This window comes from Diorhabda sublineata, chromosome 2 (genome assembly GCF_026230105.1).
Source record: "Diorhabda sublineata isolate icDioSubl1.1 chromosome 2, icDioSubl1.1, whole genome shotgun sequence".
Classification (NCBI taxonomy): domain Eukaryota; kingdom Metazoa; phylum Arthropoda; class Insecta; order Coleoptera; family Chrysomelidae; genus Diorhabda; species Diorhabda sublineata.
In genome coordinates this window covers 10449749-10477020 of record NC_079475.1, presented here as the reverse complement: position 1 = coordinate 10477020, position 27272 = coordinate 10449749, and the positions used below count along the sequence as shown (strand labels likewise).

Here is a 27272-nt window from a genome sequence, read left to right as displayed (position 1 = left end):
TTTCGCCGCCGTCAATATTGCTCGTTGTCCCAGCCAATTATTGTTATTGAATTGTTACGCTATATCTAGGAAAACACTCTGAATAAGCTCCTCTTTTGAGTCTGTGATGTCATAGAAATCTGTGATGAATCCGGTCAGTGACTTTATTATTTTATTGTCACAAAAGGTCAACAAAAAAAACGCAGAACTTGAAATCTTGTAATGTCACTATCACAAAAAATCATCGAATTAATCGTCACTCACAAAGATAGAAGAATGAACTGTTTGATCGAATAGAGGATCGATTAGTTGGTTGTCAACTGCCAAATATTATGGATGCGTCCAGAAATTTAATTTGTAGCATCAAGGAAAAACAAAATTATTGTTTTCATTTAATTCCGTGCATTTTCATATTTATTCACCTTTTAAACTTTCTCTGGACTTGTACAAATAATTCAAGACCAAAATTAGCCAAATCGGTCCAGCCGTTTTCGAGTTTTAGCGAAACTAACGAATAGCAAGTCATTTATATAAATAAATAGATAAATTAATCCCTCAAAAAAGCATTTAGTTACGTACATGTACGCCCGAGGTGTTAAGAATTCTGTTCACCACCTGAATGTTCATAGGAATTGTGTAATAATTGCAAGGTGAAAGTCTTCCGAAGCGAAAATGATTGTAAAGATGAACTGAGTTAAATTGCAAGTAATATTTATAATGATAATAATTATAGGAACCGATTAAATCTATCATATTCTTTTATAATTAACTACGAATATTGGTTGTCTCGATAAGTTAGTAACTGAATTATCAAAACGTTTATTCTGTTGGAATATGAAAGTTGGTGGTCAATGAAATAATATTCCTGGGTAGTATATATAATTTTATTTATTTTAATTAACAAGTTACCTAGCTCAATTCTAAACAACCCAATGTAATGAGTTTATTGATATACTTTCCAAAATCTCAGTTTGCTCAATTTTTATCAAAAGTATTCATCTTGGAAGTTGATGATGCGATACTGAAGATACTGAAATCTTCGTAAAACTCCAAAATCCCATGAAATGATAAGAAATATATAAAAAAAAATTATCAAACGAACATTCAACTGTATCGTTTGAGATGGTGAAACGAATGAAAATCGATTTTTTTATGTATTAGTACCTTGTTAGTAACACAATGTAGTATTTAAAAATATTTCAATATTTGCAAAATAATTGCGTAAGCATTGATTACGCGTTTAAATATAAGATTTGTATGATAAATGATAATGAAAAAAATAATATAAAATGTTATTTTTCTATTTCGGCTACTTTCATTTTTTTTGGTGGGGAATCTGTCGAAAGGGTGATCTTTGGGTACGAACTACGGGAACGAAGAAATTTAAATTTTCTACACGCTTCAACCCGTAAATCTGATTAATTTTCTTATAGTTTTAAATAAAAATAAAAGAACTGGATGATATTTTCAATTTTTTTATTCATATAGTGACGATATTTAGAAAGAACAACTACTATTAGGTTGTGAGTTTCACGTGATAAAATAGGCCGGTCCTGAAACTTTTATTTCATTTCAGATTTTCAGTCCATTCCAATTACGAGGGTGGTCGCACAAGTACCTGTCCCAAAAAATAAAATACTAGCGTTCAGCTCCAAACAATATACAAAATAATCCAAGGTGGCTAAATCTGGTGAATACAGTTAGCAATTCAAACTTTAATCCATTAATTTTGTGCATTGTCTTTCTTCTTAGCCAGATGCGGCCGTTTTTGCTTGATTTCTTCGCTCAAACGTTGCAATAAGTTTGCATAGTACTCGCCGTTGATAGTTTTTCCCTTTTTAAAATAGTCAGTGAAAATCATTCCACGCGCATCCCAAAAAACTGACGCTACGACCTCGCCTGCATATGGAACGGTCTTTGCCTTTTTTGGAGCCGGTATCCCCTCATCAGTCCATTGTTTTGATTGTTCTTTTGTTTTGAGTATGAAGTTATTGACCCATGTTCCATCCATGGTTAGAAACGGTGCAAAAATTCGGCTTTACTTATCTAAAATATGGCCAAACACTCGTTGGAAACATTTTCGACGCTGTTTTTGTTTCATTGTGAGAAAACGTGGCACCCATCTTGCGCACAGTTTTCTCATGTCCAAATTTGCAGTCGACGATCGTCCAGTACCGCTTTGTGTATTTTCTTCGACATTTCTTGAGTCGTCACCTCATTTGGTCGACTATTGGGATGCTGGTATTCGCAGGTCATACGGCCTCGTACTGCACTTACAGTAGAATCTAGTCCAGCTTCTATATTAGTTGGGCTAAGGCCTTTCAAATAGAAGTATGTGTCACATAACGATGACCAATGTTTTCTATGTTCACAAATTCACTGAAAACGTTCAAATACAAACAAATACCAAACAACGTGGCGTCTTAAAACTCTAAACACATACTGCATAGATTGTGTAATTTCTATGGTATTTTTCAAGCAACTACCGTCATATTCAGGTCGGGCCAGATACTTCTGAGACCATCTTCGTATACATGATGACTGGTCAACCGCTATTTGCATTATTTGGTTTAATGCAATCTGTCTTTATAACCCTTAGAATACATCCACCAACTAAAACCCTGTATATACATGTATCTCGTATTTTTGTTGAAGACAATAAAAAACAAAAACATTATGAACCCTTGTAAGGTAGCCAAAAAACAAAAAATTACTGCAAATATTGTAACCGAAGATAATAAAGCTAGAAATCCGAAAACCCAAGTTAGACCCAACATAGAGAATAGGAGTATAGCGAGTCGCCATTGAAATATAATTTCATGATTCACTTGCTCTCTGTATTCGGTTTTTTTATGGAAAACATTGTAAAGTATAAAGACAAAAATTATGGAATTTATACTTATTATCACTAACAGAGGGAGCCAAACCCCTAAATATAAACCAAAACCTGATGGATAGCACAAACCTACTTTACTAGCGTTGTAGTTATTAACATCAATGATAATAATAAGAAATACCGGGAGGGATGGAAATACCCAACCACAAATACAAGCTTTGAGCAAAACGTATTTGAGAGGTCCTCCAAGAACTTCTACGAATCTTTTAAATTGTAATATTGCTATAATCAACATCCAACAAAATTCCGAAAGTATAGAATAATGTAAAATACCACCAGTTATAGTACATCCCATGCTAGAATTATTTTCAGTATAAACTCCTTCACTGATGTAGAGCATAACGTTTTTTATGGATACAGCTACTGTGAAATTAATCAAAATTTGATTTCCTGTATTGTTTCTCCATCTGTCGAATAGTACAGCGGTCAATAATATACCGAAAAGGCCTAGTAAAGACAAAATGCTGTTTATGTTTGTGAGTATATCCAATATATGACTATTGTTCATATAATCAACCGCGCCACTAGAGCCTGCAAGTAAAAGTACAAAATGTGTTAAATGATCGTATTCGCACGTCAGATATTTATTGCCAAAGTTAGTAGGGGTGCTGTCATATTGCCAATATCCGTTGTAAGTTTGTACCTGCGAAAATAAGAAATGATTAGGATAAACAACATGTCAATTTTGCATTGGAACTTTTATTAAATGATTTCCGATCATATTACGAAACTAAATATTAATGCTTATTTAAAACTTCCAATACGAGGGTTTTTGAGGAGTCTCCTCTTGAGTTTATACGCTTTTTCAGTGATGTTCTCAGCTTTATGTGGTGGTTATTAACCTCAGGTCTCAAAAAGCCAATATGAACTTAGTTGAATCGACACAAGGGAACATGCCGCTGGAAGCCAGATCTGGAGAATACAGTGGTGGTCAACACAATTCGTCATGGCAATAACCGAAGTTTGAAAAAGTTCTTCGTCTTGATACGTTTTTTCTTTCAAATGGTTCGATTTGTTCTATTTATACATTGTCCAGCAATGATGCGTGATAATCTCCTATTGTTCTTTTATCTTAAGATAGGCGGCAAAAGCAGTGTCGAATAGAATATTGTGAACTATCGCGTCCCGAGGACCAAGAAGTGAATTCCGGCTTCAGGAAGGAAAGCCCGTGTTAAAAAAAGTAAATATCTCAAAAAACAGCATTGAAGTAATTGCTAATATTTTGGAACTGCTGTGGTATTCTTTTGATTGATTTTAAAGAATATAATTACAAACCATAAACTTTAAATTACTGAGACATTGAAAAATTATCGAAAAAATCAACCAAGATGTGAGCTTTCTTCATGACAATGATCCAGTCCACAATGCTTCGCTTTTCAAGGTTACTGTACACGAATGTGGCTTCACAAAAATTGAACACTCACCATATAATCCTGATCTGGTTCCGTCCGATTACTTTTCGTTCCCAAAGTTGAAGACCGAATTAAGAGGTGAAAGATTTAAAAGCGACGATGAAATTAAACAGACAATGAACCTAAAGATGCATAATCATTTTATAGTGGCATAGAAGCTTTCGTCAGGAGTTTTTAAAAGTGTGTGGAAATAAAGAAATAATATACATATTGAAAAATAATTAGGGTTATTCCATTTGTGACTTTCCTTTTTATGAAACGCTAAGAAATCATGAAGCGCACTACTTATATTGATATGTGGTAACATCTTTAGGTTGAGGTCGGAAACTTTTTAGACAAACCTTCAAAAAAAGACTTCCTTATTATAAGTTACCCACACCGCATTAGGTAAAAAAATGTAACTACGATCCCTAGGATCCCTCGAAGCTTTGCAAAGAATATTTTGAAGAATTAGGAAGGAAGGATGTACTGAAATTATTTATTTGGCCATAACAGTCGCCCGAACGCAATTGAGGTTTGAGTTAATGGAAAAATTGGACAGGAGAAGTCAGAAAGCAGTGTCCTACTTTCATTTCACATCTTTGGTATATCCTGAAAAACAAATGGAACCAAACAGACTAAATTGCTTTGAAAGAACGCTAAAACTGTACACCGAAATAAAAAAAGCAAAAGGGGGTTGTGCAGATGAATTAAAAATTTAAATTTGTAAAAATAACAGATTGTACTTTGATAAATTTTCAACTATATATCTTCTCTATCTAAAGTGTGAATCGATCGTATTGTTTTTATATGCGTACCACGCCAACTATAGGTTGCGCAAAAACTTTTGACCGGTAATGTATATTCAAGCTAAAGTTGATCAGAAAAACTAATCTTCATTCAGCCTCACCTGATAATTCCAGAAAGAACAACTACTATTATCATTAATTAAATGATTGGCCTTATAGGTAATTAAAATTGGTCCTTGTAAAACTGGATCCTCCAGTCCTGAAAAAAAAAAATACAAAATGACAAAATATTTGTTAAAAGAACCAGCTAAAATATAATACACTATGTGATAGTTAGCTACAAGTTGACATATTATATAAGAAATGATTGCAAGTCTAGTTTTTTTATATACCTAGGAGGTTAATGCTACACGCCTCCTTCGCGGAGTCGTAGCGGACTGAAATATTGATTGAGATTTGTGAACCACGATGTTGTGCACCAAACTACTCTCCTCCTGTTCATAATTTTGCCCTGCATGAACAAGTGAGGATGATCCTTATTTATAGAAAGTGACTAAAGCATTCTAATCTCGTTCCTTTGTAGTGATGACTCATATTAAACAATTTCAAATGTTTAAGCAGATTTTCTGTGAGCTTTTCGCCGCATGAGAGCACAAGAAAGACATTAACCAAGATATCTTCATTAGCGTTCTCTAAAACTTCATCGAAGTTTTCTTTAGAGTCCAAATTAAAGTGGAATTGAAATAGAAAGCACCCTACTACTTTCAACTCCTCTTCTTATTTTATCTACGACTTTTAAAATAATAATTATTATTATTTCAAATAAATTTCGATTCAAATTTCCATTCAAAGACATTGGTTTGAGCACCAATCAACCGTCGCAATTACTCATTGGAGCAGTGACGAAGAAGTTTATGGTAGTGGTTAAGTTTCTATCTGGGTTATTGATCTCTTTAAGAATTCACTTCACGAGGCCTGCTACTAAGTTTTGAGATGTGGTAACATTGATGTGAATATATCAAGTGTGACATGTCCATGAAGTTAAAGTTGTTTACAGATAATTAAAACACGTGCCGATCAACTCGCTTCGACTTTTGACGATGAAACACCATCCCTAGCCACCGTGTTTACTGGTTTTCTGAATTCAATAATGGTCGTTGAAGGATGAATTGTTTATTCTGTCAGAAAACATGATACTCTGCGTGAAGTAATATTGCAAACTCGTCATGTGTTATACGGGGAGATTGAGGCATACGTCGGCATTTTTTTCCATTCGTATATATTAAATATTGCATCAACATTTGGCTGTGAAAGAGATTTTTTCGCGTTCAATATCGCATAATTTGATAATGCTCGTATCGATTGCTGCAAAGAAATGCTGAGAAAATTCAATCGCGGTGCTTCAAAATACGTCTATGAGATGTACACAAATCCGAGACCTAACAACAATCGTATCAAAACGAACCAAATCCAACAAAAGCTGTTCGGGCACGAAGCACTTCGAAGAAATTTTCCGGAATAACTGTCCACCAGTCCCTTAGATCAACGTAGAACGGTCAATTCTGGATGTATACAAACATTTGCTTACTAGAATTATTCGAAAAAATACCAATCGCATAAGACGAATCATGTTCCCTACGACAATGCGAGCTTTCATACATCAGTTCAAACATAAACGTTTGAAACAGTCAAACCGTCGAATTGATGGGTTATCCACGACACACTCCATATTTGACACCCAATGATTTCTTCTTATTACCCCAGATGAAAAATAAATTGCGAGGTCAACATTTTTCTACACCTGAAGAAGCATTTGATGCGTTCATATCTACATGGTTTGTAGAAATAGAAAAAATGTTTCGACAATTGGTTCGATCGCATGCAAAAGTGTATTGATCTTACTAATATTTTGCAAAGTAATGAAGCCGTATCCAAATATTTGTTTTAATTCGTATATCTCAATTATTAAGTAGTATAACATAATGTAGTATTGACCATTTTATTTCGGTAGAACACAAATTATAAAAATTGTCGTCTATAACTTAATTCGTGCGGTTTTTTTCAAAATTTTAACGTTTATTGAAGAAAAACATGTACAATGGTATAATTGAAATTATTGCCCATCTGAAGCTTTGATATTTTCCCACCTTTCTGGCAATTTGTGGATCCCTTCCCAAAAGAATTGAGCCGACTTGGCAGCCAAGAATGAATCTAGCCAATTTTTGATATCATGCTCTGATGTGAACCGTATTCCAGTGAAGGCGAGCGTTGTCATGATGGAAAATTATTGCCTCGCATATTCCGGGCGTTTTTCGGCTATTGCTCCCTTCAAACGGATTAATTGTGTTCGGTAGCGTTCTCTCTTCATTAATGGTTTCACCTTTGCCGTTAAACTGGCTAGTTAGCCGGATTTCACATATGATTTTTTGCAATTGTGATTGTCGTAATGTATCCATTTTTCATCACCAGTAACAATCCGATGCAAAAATGACTTCCTTCTGTGGCGTTCCAGGACATGCAAAACCGCCTTTTGACGTGTCTCGGCTTGAGTTCATGTGAAACCCAATTTCATTGCTTTTGAGTATATCGAGCTGCTTTTAAACGTTTTGAAATGGCTGCTTGAGTGACACCCAAAGATTCTGCGAGTTCTTCTTATGTTTGGCAACAATCTTAACCGAGTAATGCTTCCAGTTCTTCATCTTCAAACTTTTTTTTTGGCTGACCAGGACGTTCATCGTCTTCCAAGCCCAAATCACCACTTTTAAATCGTTCAAATCACTTTGGGCACGTTCGCTCAGCTAGAACATGTTCACCATAAACTTCCACGAAAATACGATGACTCTCGGCAGCATTTTTCTTCTACATTAAAGTAACGAAGAAGAACTCCCCGTAAAAACACTTTTTCAGGAACAAAGTTCGATTTATTTGTGTAAAAAAAAATTATAGTTGTTAACGCTTCAAATGAATGACATATACTGAAAAGACGTACAATAACAGTAGCTTTCCAATGGAGGTTCGTAATATTGAAACGATGTAATATTATACAAGTTACGCCATCTCTTATTAAACCGCACGAATTAAGTTATAGATCAGTTACTCACCATCTAATATAATACCCAAGATTTTACTTGTCTGAATATCTTTGTTTGATACACTGGTGAAAAAATTATTGTGGAAATGTACAGTTAAAATCAATTTAACAGGATTCCCATTTGAAACAATCTGCTGCATTAGTTTATCACTGAATATTATGGATATTTCCATGCTCTCCGTGGAAATTACACTTATCTGAGTTTGATTCATCAGAAAGCTTATTTTGCAAGTTGTATTTGCACATTCATCTAGTATGACACCTGTTATGTTACCTGATTTGAATTCTGTTTTTAATATTGTGAAATTATTATAAATAATGGGTTCAACGAAGACATCCTCACATCGTCGTAATATTTCATCGATTGTGAATAATATACTGTCTGTTGCAGAGTAAATTGCTTGCGCTTCAGCCAAAATTTGCTTGTTTACAGTAAACAGATAACTTATGATGCAAGAAGTGAGCTCAATATGTTCTTTAGTGATGTTCGTACTTAGTAGCATTTTTCCTATAAATAAATTTATAATAAAGTTATGTTTTCTCGATGTTTTTAAGACAAAAAATTGATTTTTAAACAAAAGCTTTGTTTACTATCAATAAGTTTTTATATTTGAAACGGAAGCTTTCCAAAATTGAAAAAGATATTTTATGATAATGAAAATCGGTAATAAATTGTTGGCTTAAGAAATATATTGATTGAATCGGTTCAAATAATGGATAGTTTGGCTGTATTCCCAAAAACTATTCAGTACAAAAATTTCCAAGGTATTTATTTGAGAAGTGACAATATAATTAGTGTATACTTCAAGAGGACTGATTCCATTGCTTCCAACATTTTTTATAAATCAAATCTATTATTCATTATCAACGCAACATGATTTTGGTAAATACATAAAGGAAATATTCAATATATCATGGCATACTGGAGAGATTGTGTTATGGGCCCTTTATGGTGGATAATCATATGGAGACGAACATGCTAGCGGATCATCCAGAACCATTACTAATGTTAACAGATGCACACAGCTTTAGTCGTCTTTTAACGCATTATATAGAAGAAAAAGAGAAATTTCTTGCAGGATTAATAACAGTAGATCTGAATGAATGAATCTATCACTACCAAAGTGCACAATAAAAAGAGGTTTGAAACCGCCGAAAAAATTCAAAAAGGTATATTCCATCATATTAACTTACTGTACTTTTGGTATAATATGAGGTGTTAAAGAAAAAAGGGCGGGAGAAGTTGCAACAGCCACAATAGTTTTCAATTACACCATATCTTTCAGACATAACCTGCAGAGATAACTGGCTGTTTTGTGGTAAGCGAATTTCTTATATATATATATATATATTGAAGTCATAAGTGCGGAGAATTGGTGGTTTCTACTAGTTGATGCTAGAACATCGATGGTAGAATGTGTTGACCTCAATGGAGACCTACATCAATTTTGTGGAAGAAGATGTTTATGTTGAATTATAGCTTGATCGTTTATGAAAAATGAAACGGAATTCTAATGCGCAGTTGTTGTTTAAATAAAGAAGTTTTAAGGACCAAAAGTATCCAAAAATTTTATCTCACCTAGTATATTTGCTATAAGATGAATATCAATTGGTTTGAGATCTCCTGAATTCTGGTTAACGATGTCTATAACTTCTTGTAGTTGATCTTCGGTTGAACTATTGGACTGAAAAATATCTTCCAATTTGCCGGTAACATTATAGCTCTCTAATACAGCGAAATATTTTATGCCTTTTCTGTTTTCACAAAGACTTTGATTGACTGTATCCCAATACCAAGTTTGAATGTTTGTATCAATTATTTGATGGTTCCAGTACGCACAGACATTTGTGTTATTTTGGTAGTTGTCGAAATATATCCTAAATGGGAAAATCAAAAAGTGATTCTCATTTTTTTCGAGCTTTCGAATACTTATGTATCTATAATCGTCGAGTTTTAAAACCCCTTTATAGGATAAAATTAAAGTTTTCTCAGTGTTTATGAGACCTTTTACGTCAGACCAGGACTAAATAGTTATAAGATCATTGCCCATGGTCGAATGTAGAGCTTGTATATCTGGACGGACCACTCCAGGTTGCACCGGTGTCATCAGCAGATAAAGTTAATTTACTATTAATTCTGTGACATCATTAATGAATACCAAAAAAAGAATTGGGCACAAAAATGAACCCTGAGGCACACCACTGCCAATTGACAATTTACTTGAAACTTTACCATTAGCTCGTACCAATTTATTTCGACATTTTAGGTAAGATACAAACCATTTTAAAGTAACACCTTGGATGCTATAATACTCTAATTTATTAATCAGAATTTTATGATAAACACAATCGAAGGCTTTAACAAAATCACAAAAAACAGAAGCCGTAAAAAATTTATTGTTAACTGAGGTATATATGAAATAACATTTAAGACACTAAAAATCTCAACTAATTAATTTCCTGATGGTAAATACATAAGTATGCGAAAGCTCGGAAAAATATATAAGTTACTACACTTTGGTTTGTGATAATTGGTTTCGATTTTCACGCGTTTGTTCAATCTAATTGAAAAGTTACTCAAAATCATGACAGGATTATGAACAAAAGAACTAAGTTCACGAGTTGAACCCCGTTTTGACAATTCTCGACTAAGGTTATTTGAATCACTTTTCTTATTGATGCATTGATAATTTTGGGCAATATTTTTTTATAAAAATAGACGTTTTTTTTAGTTTTTTTTTTAGTTGTCAAAACATTCGCAGATTCATAATTCATAATTATGTCCTTCATAATAGATATGTGTCGCTAATGAAAATCCATCAAGATATAATCTGCTATCACTCTTGTGGGAGGTTATTCGATTGATGAGTGACCTCTTAGTCTGACCAATGTATTTTTTGTCACAATTTGAACAATTTATTTCATATACTGTGCTAGGCAATTCATTGAATGGTGATGCCTTCAAATCATTGCGAAATGCGCGAGAAAATATTGATTTAATGATTGTGCATTTTTTGTATTGTAAAGTATCGAGCCTTTAACTAATTCTGAACGTGAAATAGTTAGATGATGGTCATACTGCGACTTCCTAAGTAGATAGCTGTGCAAAGATCTTTCTAAAACTAGAGAATCGTGTTCATGAATTGAAATGAAATTTTTTAATCTCTCAAAGAAGTCCCAGAAGTGAATCCTGCTGTTTAGTATAAGTAAATATTTAACAGCTCTTATATTGGATGTTAAAAATGAAGTTCTACAAGGAGGGCGAGCTTAGCTCAGAATGATTGGTAAAGAAATTTCTGCAAAACAGATGAAAGAGCAAATTCAAGACATCAGTGGTCAATTTATAGAGACCAAAACTAAAACTATGGGGGTGATCAATTGAAAATGAGTTGAGACAAGTAAAACTAACAAATTTTAGTCAATATGGAGAGGTAGAATGACTAGAATTCTCTCCTCATTTCTTGAAACATCATAATGTTCTGGCGAAGGCCACGCTAGGATCAGGATGGTCCTATTTTATCGAAGAAACTGATGCATTAATAAAATTACTGTTTTATGATTTTGAGAATTATCTAAAATTTGAAATTTTGAAAGGAAAAGACAGTGTTTATGATTTTTTTGTAATACGAATTTTTCAAACAAAATTCATTATGGATATAAGTTTCTATAATTGATTTTTATGAATAATTTATTGAACGTATTACCCATTTACTCCCATTGAAACCAGAAGAAAAATCTAATCAGAAATATGTTAGGTGAGGAGCAGTCCAAGGTCATCCTGATGAAGACCATGTTAACTAATCCTGACCAGAACTATATAACGTAATCCTGATAAGGATCTTATGAGGCAATCCTGATCAGAACCATATAATGCAAACCTGATCAGAACCTCATAACTGATCTTCGTTACATCCTTGTCAGCTGCTTGTCAGGTTATCCTCACCTATACCTGACTAAGTTGCGGAGCTACCTGAAGTCCTTATCGGGTCCTCACCAAAAATTCTAGTCGGGTGTTGCTGTAGACCGCAAAACGGTATTTGGGAATTAGTATAATAATAATAATCCTCAATCCCTAGATCTTTAGCTAGCCGCTAGTATGTTATTCAAATTGGAATTAGTATAATAATAATAATCCTCAATCCCCAAATCTTTAGGTAGCCGCTAGTATGTTGAGCTATTTTCCTATCTCAATACAAGACAAGATCACTAGATCTATTTTCATCTTAAATCAAAATTAGTTGGAATCATTTCAACCCCCTGGCACTGCCTTAAATACCATATATAGTTATTCTGTTATCATAACCAAATTTGTGGATCTACTTCGTTTGTTCAATACTTACTTCATATAGTCTCCTATGGTTTGATCTACAAACTCTAATCCAATTATTATTCCATACTTTTTGAATGCCATATTCAACCTTCCGATGAATAAAGCATCATTAAAATAAACTGTCAGGTACACTTTTGTATATTCAGTATCTAATTCATCTACCATGAAACTTGATATGATCAACGTTATGTCTGAGGTATATAACGTATCAAACTCATCAGTAAGAACTCTTTTAATGGAATACATTGAAGAGTTGGATTCTTCGAACAATATACCAGTAATATCTGATCCAATAAGTACGGCGAAGTTTGTATATTGCAATATTCTAGTTTCACCTACAGGTAAAAAAATACGTTGATCAAATTATTGTTGAATTTCTTTGACTTCTTATTTCTTAGAACTCTTAATACGTTTCTGAATCGACTTGATTTGAGGACTATTCTGATTTAAAATCAGTTTTTTTGAAAGAAAGGTAAACATTTCAGGTATTTATATTAATCAATCAACCGACAGATTGATTAACAAATTAAAAATAAAATCAAAATAGAAATTTGTGAACCATCTATTAGATAAAGTTCCAAAGATTTTTCTAATTTTTATAATTGAATTCATAGTTTTTTGATATTTCGTGGTTCGCTGATGCAGTTTTATTTTTTATCGTATTGATGATTTTTTAGTCTATTTTCTAAATACTGAGATGTCTGCCCCCGTATTTAGGCAATGGTGCTAATTAAGAGTAATACCCTTTTAAAAGGCTATCTACGTGACTCACCATTATCAGTTAGCCATCAAACACCAACCAATACACATCTTCGTTGACAAAAAATAAGAATTCTACACAAGTATAAGTGATTAAGCGACAAGGCCAGAGTCAGCCAAAAATGACCAGTGCGCTGATCATAAGTCAGCCAGTTGTTTCCAAATCTCAGCGTCTTTACTGATAACTTTCAGTGAAGATGTGGTTCCGGAAAAAAAATTGAGCCTTCACTGATGTTCAACACCAACAAGAGCTTGGAAAAATACGAGGAAAAGCTGGACGTTCAGAAGAAGATTTAACTTCTGCCCATCGAACGATTAATACACTTGTATTAGTGCAGTGTTGCATGAAAGAAAATGTGGCTTTTGGAGGAAGTTTCTGGATGGTTTGGGCGGGCATTTCGATGGAAGTGAAAAACGAGTTGTATTTTATTGAAACTGGTGGTTAAGCGTATTAAAGACGAACCGATACATAGAAGAAATTTAAATAGTTTTCTACGCCAGTTTCAACTGCGAAAACTTCATTCTAATACAAGATAATATTCGTTCATATACTGCAGGCTCCGAACGACAATATTTACAGAATGACGAAATTGCCGCTATGGCTTGGCCACCATGTAGTCCGGATTTGAATCGAGCATTTATGGAATGAAATTGAGAGAAAAGTTTGTGTTTGAAATCCTGCAATAGCCACGAAATCGGACCTCAAAAATGCGTTCAATGAAGAATTGGATAGCATCGAAGAAGATCGAATGAAGAAACTTGGATTCGATCCATGAAAAAGCGATTGATAGGTTAATTTCAATAACAATGTGACCACTAATTATAAAACAAGATCAATGGTTTTAGATACTGAGATCAGAAAAAGAATGGAAGCTACAGATTTATTGCTAGAGACTTTTGATGTGTGCGTGCTATTTGAGTCGATTTTTTTGCCCACAAAGGTGGTAAAGCATTCCTAAAGATATTTAGAGGGCAATTTTTAACCAAAAAGAGCTAATTACTAATTCTTTGGAATAAATTTTTTAAAGAAAAAACTCACCTTTAAATTGTTTGATCAATTTTTCGATGCAGTTATGTAATTCTTCTGTAAAATTATCACGCGCCGAAGCCAAAATGTTTCTATCCAAATCCATTATAACATCAACAATAGCTGCCAAGTTGTCTAAATCCTTATCGTCTCCGATTTCGCAAATATTCAATATGTCATAAACTTTCTCTATATGGGAAAGTTGCAGTTGATCCTGATAATAAGTGAGAACGTTCACCAATAATAAAAGCTTGTTACTAGTTCCACTCCTATAATATATGCCTGACAGTATATCAGTAACGCTAAGATTCACCAATGAAACGTATGAACATGTCACTAGATTTGGAACTTCACAAATTGTTAAAAAATCATTCCTTATTGTTTTAAAATACATCCAGTTATGATCTGAGGATGTTCCATAACCTGATCCACAAGCACACGAATAATCCATTTTCTGTATTTGAACCTGATTGAATTCCACGGTGAAAGTACTTAACTGATTATAATATGATTTCAATGAAAGATGTATTATATCCGAAGTATCGTAATTTTCATCATTTTGAAACAGTTCGTTGTTTTTAAAAATTGTTACTGTGAGAACCTCAGGATTCACTAGTATATACGGATAGTAATCTAGACGTAAACTATAATTATAGTTATTTTCTTCTAAAGTATAGCAATCGATTTTTTCATCCATTATAATAATGCTACTGCTCTCAGAGAGGTTACAAACTGATATTTGGAAGTAATTTTTGATATTATAATTGATGTTAGTATCTATTAAAGTAGCCAGTTTAGATATGAAATTTAACATGATTGCGTTGGTTTTGTATTGTTTCTGAGAGTTTTTTTTAACATCTTTCGGTATTTTGGAAAAATTAATTATTATTCTTCCTAAAACTGATAGCGTACCTGAATCTGTGGTTAAATCGGTACATCTATATAATATATTTAACATCAAAAATACGTCGTGAGAGGAGAAGCTATCATAAAAAGATGTAACTGCTTCGAGTTGATCTAATTTTCTCTCAACTGATCCATCTTTAATATCTTCTAACATCAACGTAACATTTATCTGTTGATCTTGCGTCCACAATGTATACCAACCTTCTTTGAAATAGTTACAAGAGTAATCGTCTGATAATTTTCTTTGTAATTCCCAAAATCCATCTGCTATGTTTTTCGGGTCATATAACCCCCAACTAACACAAGTTATAGTATTGAGATCATTTGTTATATTGGAATAAAATACAGATATTTCTTCGTTGAATTTGTTAACTGTATTATCGGGTACTAATACTCCAATCGTCATTATATTTTTCTCAAGATTATTAACAGCTCCGTCATAGAAAAATACGTCATTATAGAATGCGATGATGATAATTTTTTGATCCGAATTTGAGATTTGTTCCACTTCACTAAATACTATTCCTGTGGTGTTTATACCATAATCATGGCTCTTTTCTATTAACTCATAATTGCAGAAATTTTTATCGTCGTATATCTCGATTCCGGAAACATTTGTATTATATGATACTGTCACAATGATTCTGGTGCTACAGAATGTTTGTGATGTTTCTATTTTAGTCATTTGTTTTTTTAAAAACATCAATATTTTGCTTGATGCGTAGAAGTCTGATTCAGCTTGTTGTATGATATATCGCGCAGCATGCATAAGATTGTTGATAATTTGTATAGAAATATCAATTTCGTCATATCCTAACTCATCTTCATTTTGTATTGTCTGGAAGTAAATGGCAATTAGCGAAATATCTATTGCTTCTAATTTCGCTAGATGTTTAGATGTGATATTTTCGATGCCTTCCAAAATGTCTAGATTATTCTCCTTTGAATTCAAAAGTGTTTCCAATAAGTTGGTAACGTTCAACGCGTTGAAGGCTAATACATAGTAACTGAAAAGAAAAATAACAGTGAGATTATTATTTATACAAGATGTTCCCGGGACTTGTAAAACACTCGGGAGTGAGTAGATAACGTGAAAATAATGCTGCGACTTCGAAAAAATAATTTTCTCATACGACTCCTCGTTTCTGAGTTATAGGCCTTTAAACCTTGCAAAATCAGAACTTATATTTTAGTATATTTTCTAAATTATACATTCGAACATTGTGAATTTTTAATTTGTTTACAGGGATAACCTAAATTTTTCGATGAATTTTTTCAATATGGTATAATTTACCTCAATTTAATATGCCGACATGCATTTGATGTATGGTTTGGCTTCTGGTAACTCGTTAGAAGCCAGGAGGTTGTATAATGAACGCTTTCCTGGCAGAATTATACCAGACTCTAGAATTATGTCTATGTGTATCTAAATAAAACAAATTAACTAGTTTCCATTATTACAACGAACTATACAAACACCAGCTTTAGAGCAAAATGCATCAGATACTGATCCCACAACTAGCATACGCAAAATGTCACTAAAATTTGAAGTATCAATGATTCATAGGATTCTTCAGGAGCAACTTCTTTATCTCATTCACATTCAAAAAGTGCATGCCATGGAAGTAGAAGATTATCCACCAAGACTAGCCGACGCTCTTTGGTTTTTAGACTGAGTTGACAATATATTTGTTGGAAAAGTACTGATGAAGCTGGTTTCACAAGAGTTTTATTAATTCCCATAATTTACATTTATGGGCAGATGAAAATCCTCATGGTACAATTCAAACAAAAAAATCATCATCGACCATTGTTTTACAATTCTGGATGTTCAGAAAAAATCGCATTGAGATATTAGTTTCAACAAATAAAGTACCAATATGTTTTGTATTGAGATGTATCTGCTATTTTGTAGATATTTAAAAAACATTTACAGTAGATCAAATTTGAATTTATATTAAAGGTCGCGCCCGGGCTGTTTTGTTACTGAAGGTTTTCTGCGGTTTCCCTGTTACCTGGTGTACTGGTTCACCAGCCAAATGCCCGACGAAAGGGGATAATGCAGCCGCAGCTGTATCCACCCGCCCCCTAATACCCGCTTCTTATCAAATAATAAACAAAAAACACTAAATTGCAAAAAAACAAAAAAAACCTAAACCTGGAAAAAACCGTTTGTTTTTTAGGCTTGAGCTTTCTTTTCTTCTTCTTCACGTTTGGTCGTCCGTTTTTATTTTTTTTTTCCTGGCGCAGCGCAATTAGAAACCTGTTACCACAACCCCTGCAGAGGAGTAGCTCCTATATCAGGGTCAATTCCAATGAACTTTCCTCTCTATAAAAAATTTCCTAAACTCACCCAAAATATACCCAACGAATCTCTTGGCTCGACCTTCAGTACTAATTCAAACATTATAAAAACAATCGTAGCGATTTTTAACGAGAAACGCTATTTAAAATTGAAAACTAACAGTAGCTACATCTGTATAAAACACATATCAACTCACTTGTTAATATTTAAATAATTCTATAGATATGTGAGAAATTATCAGCAAACATTGTTTCCAATAAAGCGATTTAGCCAAAGTTAAAAAAAAATGATAACTCATATACAATCTCGATTCCCCAGTTCAAGTTTTCTTTTCAAGTGCTTCTTGGGAAATGAAGCAACTATCCTAAAATTTTGAAATAAATCGAAGTTCAAAGAAAAAAGTTCTAGCTATTCAAAAACCGCGATTTTTAAAACATTGATAGCTATAACTTTACAAAATCGGAGCAATTAATCAAAAGCTTGATGGATTTCAATGGAATATAACTCGACAAAAGATAAAAGCCTGGTCGACCCTCAACTTCAGGTATGGTACATATAATAATGTTTTATAAATAGTGAGCCATGATGCCGGTTCGCTTAAAATGGAATTGTAAAATTTGGCGTATTCGCGGCATCTTTGGTATGCTTTTTATAAACGAGTTGTTTATGTTAGTTTTTCAAAACTAATTTCTAGGAAGGTCTGTTCATATATTTGCTTACTTTCTAGAATTCTAAAAATGTCGTTTGTGATATATATTCGAGATAACAGATAACAGAGTTGGTTAATATTTAAAATTCATAGTGAACAAAATTCAATAGAAAAATAACCAGTAAATTGAAATAGACTAGAAAAGTGATTGTGGTGAATATTTATTTTTCTACGTCCGTTATCATATTCACATTTTTTTTTTCAATTATTTGAATTTATAAAGAATGTAATTTCTAAATTGGTCAAAAAACCTGAAACTTCTTGATATTCGTACAAGAAAATCCGTTTTGTGTCTAATTAAAAGCAGTGTAGGATTATTAGTGGTGGTGGAGAGTAATAGTGAAGAAACTGCATCGATTATGAATCTTCTTCCTGAGAAATCCAGGGAAATATATTTAAAGGAATATAATTCTCTTATGGAGTGGTGTACTAAAAAAGCATAAACAGCTTCACAGAAAGAGTTTTACATTGAAACTAAATGCAAAATGTGGAAGTCTTCAACACTTTGGTCGACGTATTCAGAACTAAAAGTCATCCTAATAATAAATAACGACGTAGACATCAGTAAATACTCAAAACTCATTGCGAATTTGAAAAATAAATCATTTGGCTCAATTAGACCTAAAAAATTTAAAACATTTGCCTGTGAAGAAATTAATAAGTTTCTGTTGCAAGCGCCTAGACGATTTTCATCTCATGCTTAAGGTATGACAGCAATAAATTTTAATGTAGCTTAGATATTATTTGTAACATCTTTCAGGCTGCTTCAATATTCGGAATCGCAGGACCTATGTAAATGAACGAATTATATAACGATATTAATAATACCGGAACTGTTTTAATTATCACAGTACCTGATACAAAACCCCATATTCAACTTCGATTTACTGTTATTGGTGAAATATCTGACAATAGATTAAACTTGGTAAACATTTATAAAAAATATAAAAACCAACGATCCACAAATGTCAAAACAGATCATTTCTTTTTGCATTATAGAAATGGAAAATACAAAATAGTTGCAGTTGTAGGTATCAATACATTTTCAAAAATTCCCTACCAACATATCTGAATTTACCTAATCCAAAAAACTACACTGGGCATACATTTCGACGCTCTTCAGCATCTCTAAGAGCGGATTCCAATGGTAATATAATTCAACTAAAGAAGCACGGTGGGTGGAAATCCAACACAGTTGCGGAGGGTTACATAGATTACATAGATGACTCAATAAAAAACAAAATGGATTCCGCAGTGGAAATTTTAACGGGAAGAACTAGTTCGACTTGAAGCAACATTGTAAATGTTCACGATCCTACAAACAATCCAATAAGTACTAATACGGCTACAGACGGTGTTATTTCTTTGAACTCGTTAAATGTTCTCAATTCAAATACCAATTGACAAAAGTTTCGTCGAATTATTCTACGTCTGCGGACGTAGAAATTTTTTTGTATGAAACACGTGAGTAAAGTATCTTTTTTTACACTCCACCACCAGAATTTGTCCTACTCGTGGGAAAAGTATTACTCTACTCACTTGTTGCATAAATGACTATTATACAAGTAACGATGAGTTAATTTTTATATAAGTCAAGTCTAGTGTAAGTTTTTTTAATTAATTTAAAAAGTAAGAGACAGTGTTTATAAATCCACCCCACTGATTGAAATAGTATAAATAAATAATAAAAATATTACAATAGGTAAAATTTAACCAAAACAATTGTTTATTTGGAAGCTATTAACCGAGCTTGGTATAAATATAAATCTAATATCTATTTTTAGTAAGTAGAAGTCTTCCTAAAAAAAATATCACTGGGCATGAGTCTTTCGGTTATATAGAAGCTGAGATATCAATATTTGAAAACTGGTACAAAATCGACTTTTTATTATAGTTACAACTTTATTTTCACTATTATTTTATTAAATATACTTACCTTGTTTTCGAAAATGTACAAATGTAACTTTGATTGTTCATTGATATCCCTGGACTTGATACAACCCATTTCTGCTCATAGTCGTCCCAATATTCACAGGTTTTATCCACCACTTCGGAATGCAATTTATATGTAACAGATATATTCCCTTCCAATTCCATATCCAACCCGGGGATAGTTACACCTATAATTATTGAAAATGATTTTTCGCCGTACTCGGATTTGGTGAGGAAAAAAGCATCGTTGGCAAATAAAGTAATAATAATTCTTGGGATTTTGTTCGATATAAGCTGATCGAGGAGATGTTCATCAAACACAAGGTAGATCTCACTTTCTTCTGGTATATATGAATAGTTATGCATCATCTTTACGGAACATTTATTTTTGTTGCACGAAATATATAATCCTGTTAAATTCTTTTGATCTATATCCTGTATTGCAACCATGAAATTCTTAAATTCTGTAAGTGGAAACTCACGATTATATCCTATTAATATTTGTTCGAAAGTTTGTAAAATATTCGCATTAAACTCTGTTCTGGCAGTCTGAATGATATTAACTGGTAGATCCAGTAGTTGGTTCACTATATTCATGTGTATATGAAATAAATCTTCGTCTTTACATTTATCTAATATCAGATATACGATACTAACATCAATAGGTTGAAATAGTGACAAATATTTTTTCAAGTACATCAAAGTTTTTGAGATGCTATCATAACAAGATATATCTTTCTGTAGTTCCTCTAGAAGGGCAGTTATATTAGTAGTAGAAACTAATCCAACGTTTATAGTATTTTTGAAGCTGCAGAGTATCTTTGAATCGGAATGGCTTGTGGTTTTATGTATCCAAAATCCGTCATTCCAATAAGAACAACTGAACGTATTAGAACTAAAGTTGTTGTAAATAACAACTAAAAGATTGTCCCAGTTATTTTTTGAAGATATATTCATATTAAGAAATAGTGTACTGTATATAATTGATTTATAGTCTCTCACGAAATATTCGTTGAAAAGCGTAGGTTTGAAGTAAGCTATGATTATTATTCGACTATTGTTATTCGAAATATTATTTATATCTTTCATTATTTCTTGATTCAAAATAATACCCGATTCAAATGCTTCTTCATCTATGATATTACTGTCAGTTGCGTTAAAGAAATCCACAATGTATGTATCATTAACTTTCCTCCAAATAATAGAATCGCTGTAGAAGGTGTCTATGGAAAAAGATGTAATAGATAAATAGTCCTGGGTGACGGTTCCAATAAAATTAGTTTTTCTTAAAATCTCGAGCAAATTGTTCAAAATTTTATCAGTGCTTTTGTAACTTTCTTGTGACGCTTTTAAGACCGATTGAGGAATTTTCATTACAGCATCTACGAGTTGAGATAACTGTGTTATGTTAATGTCATTATTTTGTTGAACTAAGATATTCAAATATAGGGCTACCAGATCAACATCATTGGGTTGCATTTCATATATTCTTTGAGCTTGTAGAACGGCTAACGGCATATACATATTTGGATGCTCGGCATTTATGATTTGTTCTAATATTAAAGTTGGACTGACGTCATACCAGTCAAGGGAACAGTTCTGTCCAGAAATGTCGCTCCAAGATGCTCCTTCAATGAAATTACCTGGAAAGAATTTTCTAGATTATTCAAAGATTAATACGAGAGAAATATTTTAGTTTTATTTCTAACAGCATTGGAATATTGAGAACATTCATATTGGGTTGATGAAAATAAATCAATAAACTAATATTAACGAAATTTTTTTGACAGGAAAAAGTTTGATATTGTTGACATAACCAGATATTGTATAAAAATATGAGCAAACGTAGATATTTAATTTTGGCATATTTTATTATACAATAAAGTACATTTCTTCTATATCAAAATTACAATTATTAAATATACTTTGCATGAATAACACGTTCCCTCAACTATTCGGTACGATTGTCGAATTTTCTTGTATTGAAATCATATTATTACAAATGTTGCTATATTCTCTCTCCTAAATAGTGTCTAATCTAGCCTAAGCCGCCATCAACTGTGATTTTTCTAAGGTTTCCGATTGTGTTAATCATGATATTTAATCAACAAATTGCAGTACTACCGTTTCAGGGAAATACCTCTTACGTGGTTTAAGTCATACTTCACTAACAGAAGTCAACTTGTAAGGGTTGATACAACGATGTCATCTTGCAAGCCAATAGAATGTGGAGTGCCCCAAGGCTCAGTACTAGGCCTAATTTTGTTTCTAAACATCAGTGATAAAATATGTCAATTTTCAGATTTTCAGACGACTCTAGTTTCTCTTGAAACAACCCTGATCTCGCGACACTTAATACGACCATATCTAATGACATAATCACCATTAAATCATAATGCGATACTATTCTTCTCTGTCTCAACACCACCATTGACGTCGTTGAATCTGTGAAATTCTTAATGCTTGTTGTGGAAAGTTCTTTGAAATGGGAGTTACATATTTTTGCGCTGAGATCGGTTTCCAAAGAACTGAACTTATCCACCTCCTTAACAGTTTATTACGTCCTTATTGAGTCGCATCTCCGATACTCCCTTCCCATCTGGGGCACGTGTGGTGCGACTCAATTTAGCGAATCTTCAAACTACATAAAAGAGTCGTTAGATATTTACTCGGATCTTGCCTATTTCGTAAGCACGCTTCTCCAATTTCAGAAAGATCATTGCATGGCTATCCACTTTATGACCTTTATCTACCTACTCCACGTTCGGAATTAGTTAAAGGCTCAATATTTTACAATACAAAAAACTGCACAATAACTTACCAATTGAAATAAAATCGATATAATCTTTTCGCGCATTCCGCAGTAATTTGAGGGAATATTTACTGGAAAGTGCCTTCTACTCTGTAAATTTTATTCTAAAAATAATTTTTAATTCCGGACATGCTGCTTACTGGTTTTAATTTTGCCATGGACTTATATACTAATTATCACCTATTATTATTACCTATAATTTTTTTACTCATAGTAGTTTACTTCTATATTATTTTTTTGTTTTTACAAGCTTTTATCTACAAATTGTAATTGACAATAAAGCATTTCTCTTTCTCTCTCTGTTTCTTCTTGTCATCACAACTTCCGTTGATGTACTTGGTCAGAAATCCGATGTTGTTTTAGCACTACCAAACGTTCTAAACATTTTATTAGCTATTTCTGTCTTGCGTGCTACTAATTCATCAACGTAGCCTTCAGTGACTGTTAATGATTTCCAACCGCCATGTTTCTTTAATGTCATCTCCACCTTATTTAACTATATGTGTAGCAGACGATTATCGAAATGAATGACCTGTATAAGTTAGCATTTTTAAGTTGAAGAAAACTAGGCACTGTCTCGGTGTTTCCTGTTTACATCATTCTGTGTTTCCTTAAGTTTGACGACGATTAATAACGTTTCCGAATCTTCAATATTATCTGATGTTACCTGGCTGATTTCATAAATCCCAAATATAACAACAACCTTGACTATTAGATGTACTTAATCGGGAGCATTATTAAAAAAATAATTAATTTAATGTACTCGTAAAAATCGTAGCTTTCTTGAGCTTGTAACCGTTCCCATTTTGTTCCAGAAATGTAATTAGTTTGGAATATTTTCAAATGACTACATCACAATTGACCACAATATTGGAATCAGATATTTTTCACTTTATAGTATCGAAAATTAATTCTAAGCAATACTAGGTTCACAATTTTTAAATCAATTCACAAAATGTTTTCATTGTTTGTTGATATACTTTTTTTTTGGTCGCTCCACTCAACCGACAATTAAAAACCATGAAGATTTCAGTTTTCTCAAGTTTCTAGAAATCCGTTAATTTGAGTATATGAATTTACTAACGAAGTCCCTTTAATTTAAAGCAAGAGAAAAATGGGGGTTGCCATTTGAAAAAATTAAGTTTTCAATGTTTTTAGATAGCGAAATTCGGAACCATTTACTGAACACCCTATATAAATTTTTGTCATGATTGCCACAGATTTTGATAGCTGTGAGTGTTATTTGTCCAAATCCCCAAAATATATGACCTGACTCACTTAAACTTAGAAATATAATTTTTTAGGGAGGGCTGCATGTGTCCAAAAATTTGAAAAATGTTAAATCATTAAAAAATGGTAGACTTTAGGCATACGATGCTTATATAAAGTTATATTGAAATTTTTCGTACATTATAAAAATTTAATAAAAACTATAGCACTCCGTTTAAAATAACGAAGTTTGGGTATAACCGGAAGTTTCAGAAAACTGAAATTATTTTAGCTGAAACGACCATTTCGGAAAATCATGCAAGCAAATTTTCAGAGCACTAGTCGCAGTTCTTTTCCATATACATATCGATTCAGCTCGTCGTAAAGGACCCTGTACAAAACAGTACATCACAGAAAAAAAATGTGCATTATACACGACAAAAAAACTAGCTTTTCGCTGCGTGTCGGAAGATAGTACAATCTAGAGCTAAAATCTAGTACATTTTTCCCTCGTTTAATAAACTATTTTTTAAAGATTCGATGTAGATAATTTTAAAAAAGCATAATAACTCAATAGTTTGATGCTAATTACGATTTCGACTTTAAAACTTGATTTTTAAAATCAATGCCCCTAATGAGGCAAACATGATCTAAATCTTCTTATTGGGGTGTATCAATCCCCATAGTTCATTTCTACACCTTGTCGCTTATTTCCCGCCACAACTTTCCATTTCCTGTCGTTTCTTGCCAGTTTATAATTTTCTGAGCTCCTAACCTAACCTAACTTAACCTAACCTCAAAATATTATGTCAACTCTAATATGACAAATTTTCAAATATAAGGAAATGATCGCCCAACTCAAGAGTCGCTGCTGACTATCACCAGTATTTTCCATTGGGAGACACTTGGTCATAAAAATCTGTTACTGGTTCTCCACAACCAGTTACAAATCATTCTGTAACATTTTTCTTAGTTTTTAACAGTCGAGACTCTTTTCCCTTATAATGACGAAACAAAAAAAGTTTATACAATAATAAAAACTAGTCTGGCAGATTTAAGAGAAATCATTGTCAATCTCTGAATATATACTTACCTTTACATGTTCGTGTAACCACAAATCCATCTTGATCAATACACCATCCCTCGTTAGGTTTATAGAGGGTGTTACCGTACTCAGTGGTGGTCCAAGTGATTTGACTACCATCGGAGTTAGTTGTCCGACCCCCAATACAACTAGAAAATGTGTATACACTTGAAAGGGAAAAGTCATCGAGTTGTAAAGATAGTAACGACATATGCGTTGAATATACTGAGACATAAACGTTGGTAGTGAAATGATAATTAAGAACCGCTGTATTGGTCTTGAGGTTAATATTTGAAATACCAAATATCCTAGGGTATAACGGGGTGTCCGGCAAATTTCTTTCTAGTTCCTTTTCCATAAGTTCTTGAGTATACTGAAGATATTCTTCGGAAAATGGGTTCTTTTTATCCGAGAATAAATGAGAAATCGGTGCTACGAATTCTTCATAAGAAGGTCTGAAAATCAAAATAATTTTTTACGAAGAAATATTTGGTAATAATACAGCTCAAGATGATATTTATATTTATATATATAAATCTAGATGTTCTTAAGTTTAGGCGTCTTCTGTTTCAAAATTAGTTTTTTGTTGATAGTTTTTAAAAGAAAGATAAATTTTGACTTTCCGACTTTTCTTTAAGTCTTTATCAAATTACGATATTGACACTGACAATTTGCTTATTTATATTGATCTATAGATCACCTTCATCATGAATATCAAAATAAGAATAAAATCAAATTAGAACTTTGTTCCAATAAGAAAAATTAATTTTTCCTTGGTTTCCACATCTCAAATATATTGATTTAATTTTTCTTATTGGAACAAAGTTCCAATTTGATTTTATCCTCATTTTGATAGATATTCATCATGAAGGTGATCTATGGATCAATAAAAATAAGATAATTGTCAGTGTCAATATCGTATTTTGATAAAGATTTGAAGAAAAATCAAAACGTCAAAATATCTTTCTTTTTGGTAGAAAAACTCCTCGTTTCATATTTTTAATATGTAACCTAGAATCAAGCTGGCTGGCAAAGATAAACCCCTTTTTTGTTAGGTGATTTGTAGGGCTTGGAACTCTCAGCCACCCACTTGATTCTGTTTATTAAAAAAATTTTTTTAGTATGTTTTCAGTCTCTTTTATGCTTTTTGATCCTAGTAATTGCTTCTTTAGAACGATCTATCTTGCTAATTGCTGCAATATTGAGCTTTTGATTTAGTCGAATTCTTTTTGGATAGGTTTTGGAAACGTTGAGTGGGTCCTAACTCATATATTCCCTTGCAGAATTGTTTTCAAGTTCTTCTCTGAGATTTTCTGAGCTCCTTGGTGTAGTTTGTTACGGCTGATCTATAGTTGGACTGTACATCCGGTCTTACATACGATTTTAAAAATGTGCTTAGTACTTACCATTGAAGTTTTGAAATAAATGGTACACTAGAAGGCCATAATTCCGGCTGTATCACAAGCCGTTTCCGAGATTTTTGAGACGTTCAATACATAAACTCATTTTGTATTTCTTACCGTATAAAATATATTTCCGATCTCTTGACTTCCAAAGTTGGATAGAGAAATCCATTACACCAGTAATTTCCAGGTCCATCCTCTAATGCTGGAAAGGTAAAACTCACAACGCGATTATCATCAGTTCTTTTAATGTTTAGCTTTTTGATCACATGTTGGATACTGGTGTCGGTGAAACAAATGATTAATGGATCATCAGAACCTTTCTTATGTTTCCATAACGACGATTTTCGAATTGTGACGGTAAACTCAGAACTTGTCTCATTGTATGCTAAAATTATTTCATCCTCTGCTTCAGGCAGCATTTTCTCAATCAAGATACAATTATTTTCTTGGTCTTCGGATGTCAATAACCACCCATCAGCAGATATAACACCGTATAAATAATTTTTACCAAAACTCGCGTCACGTGACCAATAAGTATAATTTATAGATGTATTTGAATTCACCCATATATACCCATTGTATGTCTTTTGCAATCCTATGTAACACGTTTCATCCAGATTTTGGAACAACAAATTTTGGTAGGGGATCAATAATTCAATTTTGTACAAAATTTCTTCGTTTCGATGA

At 32.8% G+C, this 27272-nt stretch overlaps 1 protein-coding gene across 1 annotated transcript; it reads right to left on the bottom strand.

Annotated features, from left to right (window-relative positions):
• Positions 1 to 1468: 1468 nt before the first annotated feature.
• Positions 1469 to 23367, bottom strand: LOC130440596 (uncharacterized). The gene is made up of 8 exons (XM_056773857.1): positions 23256 to 23367; positions 20079 to 21717; positions 14235 to 16135; positions 12447 to 12771; positions 9686 to 9984; positions 8117 to 8614; positions 5177 to 5274; positions 1469 to 3518 (listed from the first exon to the last, which is right to left on the bottom strand). The coding sequence occupies exons 1-8, from the start codon at positions 23365 to 23367 to the stop codon at positions 2550 to 2552; spliced, it is 5841 nt and encodes a 1946-aa protein (XP_056629835.1). The 3' UTR covers positions 1469 to 2549.
• Between the last annotated feature and the right edge of the window lie 3905 nt (positions 23368 to 27272).

What these genes read in the sequence shown, in the direction of transcription:
- LOC130440596 (XM_056773857.1), bottom strand. Translation starts at nt 23,367, where the DNA reads ATGACATTAAAGAAACATGGCGGTTGGAAATCATTAACAGTCACTGAA. An exon ending in TAAAATGTTTAGAACGTTTG is followed by an intron (nt 21,718 to 23,255) that starts GTAGTGCTAAAA and finishes AATTCTTTCCAG; the next exon opens with GTAATTTCATTGAAGGAGCA. An exon ending in TGTACATTTTCGAAAACAAG is followed by an intron (nt 16,136 to 20,078) that starts GTAAGTATATTT and finishes TTTTCTTTTCAG; the next exon opens with TTACTATGTATTAGCCTTCA.